General features: G+C 40.7%; 1 protein-coding gene across 4 annotated transcripts in view; it reads right to left on the bottom strand.

The window, feature by feature from the left end:
• Positions 1-7,427, bottom strand: part of plekhh2 (pleckstrin homology domain containing, family H (with MyTH4 domain) member 2) — a 37,652-nt gene that overhangs the window by 10,160 nt on the left and 20,065 nt on the right. For all 4 annotated transcript variants that reach the window (XM_015057798.1, XM_015057797.1, XM_015057799.1 and 1 more), the window contains 10 exons: positions 6,865-7,001; positions 6,635-6,748; positions 5,115-5,201; positions 4,874-5,032; positions 4,287-4,367; positions 3,842-4,021; positions 3,615-3,723; positions 2,668-2,780; positions 1,970-2,149; positions 1,113-1,210 (listed from right to left, as the gene is read on the bottom strand). In XM_015057798.1, coding sequence (XP_014913284.1) covers positions 1,113-1,210; positions 1,970-2,149; positions 2,668-2,780; positions 3,615-3,723; positions 3,842-4,021; positions 4,287-4,367; positions 4,874-5,032; positions 5,115-5,201; positions 6,635-6,748; positions 6,865-7,001 — 1,258 coding nt within the window. The remainder of the gene's footprint in view (positions 1-1,112; positions 1,211-1,969; positions 2,150-2,667; positions 2,781-3,614; positions 3,724-3,841; positions 4,022-4,286; positions 4,368-4,873; positions 5,033-5,114; positions 5,202-6,634; positions 6,749-6,864; positions 7,002-7,427) is intronic.

Here is a 7,427-nt window from a genome sequence, read left to right as displayed (position 1 = left end):
TCCTCGTTTGGTTCTGGTTCTGGGGATGCAGAGCAGACCAGAACCAGAAGATCTGAGGGGTCTAGACGGTTGGTACAGCAATCGTACCAACCGTAGTTGATGGAAAACTAAACTAGTTTGATAGAAGAAGCTTAAATAATGAAAACCTAACATTACACCTTTAGAGAGTTCTGACATTCACATTTTGGATCGCTCCATTTATTCCCCCAATTTTTACATTTTGAATGGAAAAAGGAGTCCAAAACGTTTGACATCTGAGTGAATAAACTGAAGAATGAGAAGGGAACCATTTAAAACCGAATCATTGTTTTGCTCTGCCAGTTAACCATTAAAAGGAAGTGCAAGAAAGGGAAGCCAAGCACAGCTGACGGGAGCAGAACTTATAATGTTTGACTTCATGAGGAACTTTGCATCAATACGTAACTTCCTCAACATTGTTATGCTATAGGTGAACATTCAAAATGGATCTGTCCCAGGGCGCAATTATTACAGTCATAAAATAAAGTAGAAAATATGTCCAGATGAATCTCATTTGTCAGATTAAAAAGGATCTTTTGAAAATAAAAACCTTCAAGCAGGTATTAAATAAACCCACATTTAAAAAAAAAATTGATCTGATGAAATATTCTAATTTTAAATGTCATATTTTCATGGAGATTCATCATAATTAACAGAAATAAATACTTTGAAACATCAATCTGTGTGCAATAAATCTATGCAAGGGATTTAGTGATAAAGTTCCTGAAATAAATTGACTTTTTGTGGGAAGAGGCTCCAAACTGGAACTGGAAGAGATTTTAAGAATCCAAAATAAAACATGACAATCAAAAAATAAAAATAAAAGACAACTAAAACCATGGAAAAAAACTAATTATGATCAGAAAGGAAATTATCGAGCTAATCTTAATTTATCGTTAATTGATTCTGCGCTTCTTCTTTCTGTTTTTGCACCATTTTTGTTTGAGGCGTTTTTCTCTTGTATTTGCGTTTTTGTGCTTTGGAGTTTGCACCTGTAAACTTCACGTTTGGACCTGCAAACAATCATGTTGAAATGTTTTGTCTTCCGTTTGAGGTTTTTCACGCCTCCCTGTCAGTCTGGGCTGTTCTCCCACCTGGAGTCTCCGTGTCTCTTCAGGTGAACCTGGAGCAGCCAGAGGAAAGGATGCCGCGGCAGAAACAGTCCGACACAGAGAGCCAGAAACTGCCAACCCTGCAGAGCGAAAAAACAAACACAGAGGCCTTACACAATCAGCAGGGTCACATGGTCGAGTCGTAGGATTTGTTAGTGAAATGAAAACAAAACTCTGACTGTAGGTGCGACCTAACCGGTTCTTTATGGGCACAAGGGAGATGATTCATCCTGCCTGTGAGTTTTTATTGTTCGGCTGGGAGACGCTATCATAGTTTGGAATCTAATCTGAAACACACAACAGGTTTCAACAACTTCTGCCACCTGCTGAAGAGATTCTAGTGGTACATCCAGCCATTTTCTAACACCCTTGTCCCTTAGTGGGGTCGGGAGGTGCAGGTGCCTCTCCAGCTAACGTTCCATGTGAGAGGCGGGGTCACCCTGGGCAGGTCCCCAGAGTTTCGCAGGACAAACAACCATGCACACACACTCACTCCTAGGGAGAATTTAGAGAGACCAATTAACCTGACAGTCATGATTTTGGACTGTGGGAGGAAGCCGGAGAACCCGGAGAAAACCCACCATGCACAGGGAGAACATGCAAACTCCATGGGCTGGGAATCAAACTAAGAACCTTCTTGCTGCAAGGCAACAGCTCTACCAACTGCACCACTGTGCAGCCCTCTAGTGGTACGAAAACAACAAAATTAAGAATTTTCAGTGAAAAAGTTAAACTCTTAGTCAGACAGACAAAAACTGAAAAGCTTTAATTTGCTTCCTTTATTTCCCTGTGCCAGATTTAGTGCGCAACTGGCGCCATCTTGTGGTGAAAGCTCCAACCTGCAGAGGTCCTGGGTGGCTTTGCGGCTGCTTCATGCGGGTCTGCTTCATGAGCTGGCAGAAGAACTCGTTCTGAAGCTCCGGATGGGCCAGGCAGACCTGCAGAGCGCTCTGAGCCAGAGACACGTGGTAGTCGATGGCCGGAGCGTCGATGGCGACGTTGATGAAAAGCTGACAGGTCTGGGAGCAAAAGGCGTGTTGGAAAACAAAGTTTTTATGGTGGCGGATTTTGAACAGAACTGCGTAAATCATTAACTTCCAAGTGTTTGTGCACAACAATTACTTTTCTTTTTTTCACTACAAAAACACAAAATCTAAGCAACTATTTTTGGTCTAGTTTCTGTAAATATCTTAGTAAACTTGAATCAAGACAAAACTAAATTACAAGTAACTTTTCAGACAGATATAGGAGCTTATTTTAAGTCAATAATTTCTTAATATTGATGAAAAAGTGTTGGTTTCATTGGCAGAATATTTCACTTATGACATGGGGAAAATGTCTTGTTATAAGTGAAATAATCATCCAGTGAAACTTTCATCAATATCAAGAAATAATTGACTTAAAACAAGCTCTCATATATTATGTTGATAAGTTACTTGAAAGCTTTGTCTTCGTTCAAGTATTTTAAGACATTTGCACTACAAACGAGACAAAAATTACTCAGCAGGACTTTGTGTTTTTGCAGCGTGCGGCGTACCTTGAAGAGTTTGACGGCTTCTGTCTGCAGGGCTTGTGATGGCAGAGTGGTGAGAGGAGAAGAGAGAGCCTCCTTCCTGAAACACAGCGTGGGATTTCTCCAGATCTGAGAATCTGAGGAGCCAGCAGAGAAAATTGGAACATTTGTTACATTTTCAGTTGGTGGGGTTTGTTTTCACATTGCACTGTGTGAAATGAACGAAAGCTATTAAAAAACCTGTTCCCCTCCTCACCTGTGGTGGCGCTGCACCAAGAACTACAGAAGGAAATGACATAAATGCATCTGAAGAAGACACTGAGTTTAACTTCCTCCTTCCCAAAATGTCTGACCAAAGATCACTAATCATTTCTCCCACTAACGCAAGATAATAGTGTATGTTTTGGTTGTTTTTACCCAGAATGCCCTGCCCTGAACTTCACTTCTTGTTTTTGGTCTCTTGTCACATTTACACTAGCATGTGAAAATAGCAGCAAAGAGACATCTGTTTGAACATTTTGAAAAGCATAAGTAGAGTCTCCTTCACAAAAAGCATGTTTGCAGCAAGTGGTTTCTGGATAGTAAGTCAACAACAAAACACTTGTCTTTTCCAGCAGCCATTGTACAGCGCATACAGCGGTAAAACCAGTTGACCAAATGTGCTGGAACTCAGCTGGGGTTGCTAGGTAACAGAGCAGTGTGACTCAACTGCTGGAAGGTTTTTGAAACCGTTCATTTTCCAGACACCAAAAAACATTAACTTATAGACCAAAGACGGCTGGGTGGTTTTATTAAGTGGTTGGACTGTTTCCAGAAGCAGTAGAGACCCGCATGGAAGTATAAAACTATGCAATCGGGTCCCCTTTAAGATACAATAAAGTCCATAATTTAAACAACATCCAGGCCCATGACGAGTGGACGTTGTGACTGTTGCGTTTGGACTTGAAATCCATTTCATAAAAGTTGCTCACTTGCGTCTCCATCCAGTTGGAAGAGTTTTCCCACCAGCTGTTCGAACTCGGTGCCGACTTTTCCCACAGTGGTACCTGCTGCCACAGACAGATGGTACAGCCATGAATCCTAAAAAATAAAAAAAATACTCATATTAACTTCATAAGAATATATAATTTGTCATAAGAATATATTATTCACATATTATTCCAAACTATTTAAATTTTGAGGAGTTTCAGACGGTGACCTTTTCATGGCGGGACTCGATTAGCAAGTATGTTGGGCTCTGCTCCTGAGGGTGGACAGCGATGGTAAAGGGAGCCGCCTCTAAGCTCCGCCCACACGCTTTCAGCTCATCATCTGACTCCTTTGACCCGTCCACCTCCTCGACCCGGGCCTCCCACAACTTAATCTGACCCAGAGGGAACTGGAAGCAGGCGCAGTTTGGGTTACACCATCAGACAACAAACATACATTTCCACGTTTTTATGTCTTGTGTAGATACGTACACAGTTACACTGCAAAAACACAAAATGTTACCAAGTATTTCTGGTCTAATTTCTAGCACAAATATCCTAGTTCACTTGACACTAAGGGCACCTGTTCTCCACAAGGTGCCCTTTTTCCATTTGAGCCCCAGGCCCCCAAAATGTCTTTGTACGCCACTGGTCTGGAGTGATGGAGAAACAAACCTTGTCCTCTTGGCTGCGGAAGTAGTACAACGTCTTGCCGATCAGAGCGCACCAGACCCGTTTTGAGTAGCCGTGCTTTACCTGGAATAGAAGAGTTACGTTAAAGACCTACGTTAAAATCTAACATAAAAACAAATAATTTGGTAAATGCACAAGCTTGTCTGCAAATTAGCATTAATATCCCATGAACTTATTGACACTTTGTTACATTACAGACACAAACTTTAAAGCGGGCCCATTATGCAAAATTAACTTTCTCCATGCTTTTGTACTTCCAGTTGGGTCCCCATTAATTATAGGTCATCAATTTAAGATTTTGGCTTTAATAGAAACATGTCAATTTAATTGGCCGTATCAGAATTGGTTTATTTTTGCAAAACTGCAATGGAAACACTTTTATCGCATCACGAGTCACATGATCAATAACCGGATGTTACTACTGTCAGAAGCAACAAAGAAGAGGACAGGAAGCAGTTGTAGGATGATGTAATTTGATAACATAAAAAGTCAAAAGGGCTATAAAATCTTTTCCTCCGTTTGTTCGTTCCATGCAGAGTGCTGGAGTACGTGAGTAAATAGTTGCAGACCTTGATGAGAAGTCCCTTCATGATGGGACGGATGTCTGGCTGAGTGAACAGAGGACTGGCAGCTTTCAGCCTCAGGACGCTCTGCAGGACACGCAGCCACTCCTCCAGCAGGTTAGGAGAGTCCGCTTTCAGATAATACACATGCTTCCCCGTCATAATCTACAGTACAAAACACATAGAAACATTAACACACGGGTTGGTGGAGCACTGAAGTTAAAGCCTTTTACTTAAACTCAAATACCTGAAGGACTTGCTTGCCGTCTCCACGGGTGATGCTGCTGCTCGCGTTCACTTCGATCTGGCCCTGAGGCTTCCTGATCACGTCGCTCTGTTGGAGAAAGAGTCAACTTTAGACATTTAAGATCATTATAACAATAAGACGTTTTTGAAACTGAATTCCTGGGTTATGTTTTCCTAACTAGATTATAGATGGATGGTTTAATACGACACATTAGGTTAAATAAAAGCCACACAAAACATTTTTTGATGAGAAGCAGTTTAAAAGGATCAAGCCAGAGTTTATTTAAGTTTGATTTCTAGAAAGGATACGTTATATTTATTTTATAAAAATCATGAAAGGAAAAAAACCCCCATCTCCAATGGGATTTTGCCAAAATAAGTCAAAGTCAGTTTTCTTTGAATCTCCATGTCAGTCATATATTACAGTAGAAACACTAGTCAAAGTTTAAGCAAATCACCAATAGTCAAACTTTAACTGAATGAATTTACATGTTGATGCCTTTTATGGTTTTTACACAATCAGAGTTTAAATTTCAGAATATTTCTACATTTTAACCACAGACTGTTCGGCTTTGGGTAATAACATCAAAATACTCCAAACCTCTTTAGTTTAAACTCCTTTCATCCCAACACTTTTCATCTCATCTACACTTTATACAGCAGAATGTGGAGATTTTTGTTGCCTTTCAGCCAGTATGTTTCACACTGATATAAAGGCTTAAGGGTTTCGATCACGTGACCTCAGAGTTCAGAGTTCACACCAACCTTCCCATTATAATTCTCCTCTGAAACATCCACTCAAAACTGGAAGTGAGCGGTCTCTTTAACTCGTCACATCTGCTAAATAAAACAATGTAGACACATAAAAATGTCTCCTTCTGGCACGCAGAAGACTGTGCCTCTTAAGATTCAAGATTTTTTCCACTATTACTTATAGTTGTCACACGTTGACTGTCTGATGAACTTCCAGCTTTCCCGCCAAAAGCAGGAATCACCATAGCAACCAGTGACAAAGTCTTTCTAGGTCTCTGCTGCTAAAACTCAAGTTGGCTTTCAACCATAACCTTACAGAACACAAAAGAGAGCAAATTCACCGAAAGACTCCAAAAAAAATTTATATAAAACTGGATTTACCTTAGACTTTCAAAATAAAGCTCATAGGTCTGCTTCAAAATAAATAAATACAAGTTTAACCCTGTCCTAACCACAATTATTACACAATTACATGCTCCCAAACGGGCTTAGGAGATCGAAGTTGTACAGCAAACTAGTCAAAATACTTGAGACCCCTTTAAAGTGATTATAAATGCCTAATAGGCATTCAAACAGGGGAACGTTTTGCTGCTTTTAAACATTTCTGTTTCAGTTATTTTTGTTTGGTGTTCATCCTGTGAGCATGCTCTCTTGTTTTTCTCATCTCGACTAGAAAATAAAGAAACTAAAGGGAATTTCTTAGTTAAATTAGCCGGTCCATAAACATCTAGCAAAGGAAGATATGTTTCAATGTATCTTCCAACATACTGGCGACTTGTAGTAGAGCAGTTCTCCATCTTTGAGGACGAACCAGCGTCTCTTCCAGGTTTTCTTCCACGTTTTAACCATTTTCAGCAGATAGCCTGACTTCTCCATTGGCTCCTGAAACACATGACAGTTTTAACAAAAATACATCTCAAATTCAGAGTTAGATTGTGCAGTAAATATTTCCTCCACTGAGTACAGTTTAAGGCTATGTGCTGAAAAGTGCGGCTCACACTCTTGCCGTTGTTGCTGGCTGAGCTGCAGGTCTTGGGGAGTTTCTGTTCGGGTTCGGAGAACTCCGTGTCGGTGGAATAGGCATCGGGAGGGATGGCATAGTCACTCTCTGACGTCATAGACGCCACGGACACGGCTGCAGCACATTCAGAAGAATTACAAGCGAGGGAACAACAAACAAACGGAAAATACAAAGAATTTCATTTTTAATGTTTTAGATCATGTTTTAAACTGGAGCAAGTTCTGAGTCTTTGAATGCAAATACCTCACAGGTAATAGATTAGTGGTCAAAACTTTAAATATGGATTCTGCAAAAACCAAGAATGAATTGATAAAACTACAGACGGATGGATGGATGGATGGATGGATGGATGGATGGATGGATGGACCAACAGATGGATGGATGGATGGATGGATGGGTGGATGGATGGATGGATGGATGGATGAACCAACAGATGGATGGATGGATGGATGGATGGATGGATGGATGGGTGGATGGATGGATGGATGGATGGATGGATGGATGGATGGATGGATGGATGGATGGATGGATGGATGGATG

This window comes from Poecilia latipinna, unplaced genomic scaffold, assembly GCF_001443285.1.
Source record: "Poecilia latipinna isolate Pla-1442-1.1 unplaced genomic scaffold, P_latipinna-1.0 Scaffold1492, whole genome shotgun sequence".
Classification (NCBI taxonomy): domain Eukaryota; kingdom Metazoa; phylum Chordata; class Actinopteri; order Cyprinodontiformes; family Poeciliidae; genus Poecilia; species Poecilia latipinna.
This window is presented reverse-complemented; position numbering and strand designations above follow the sequence as displayed.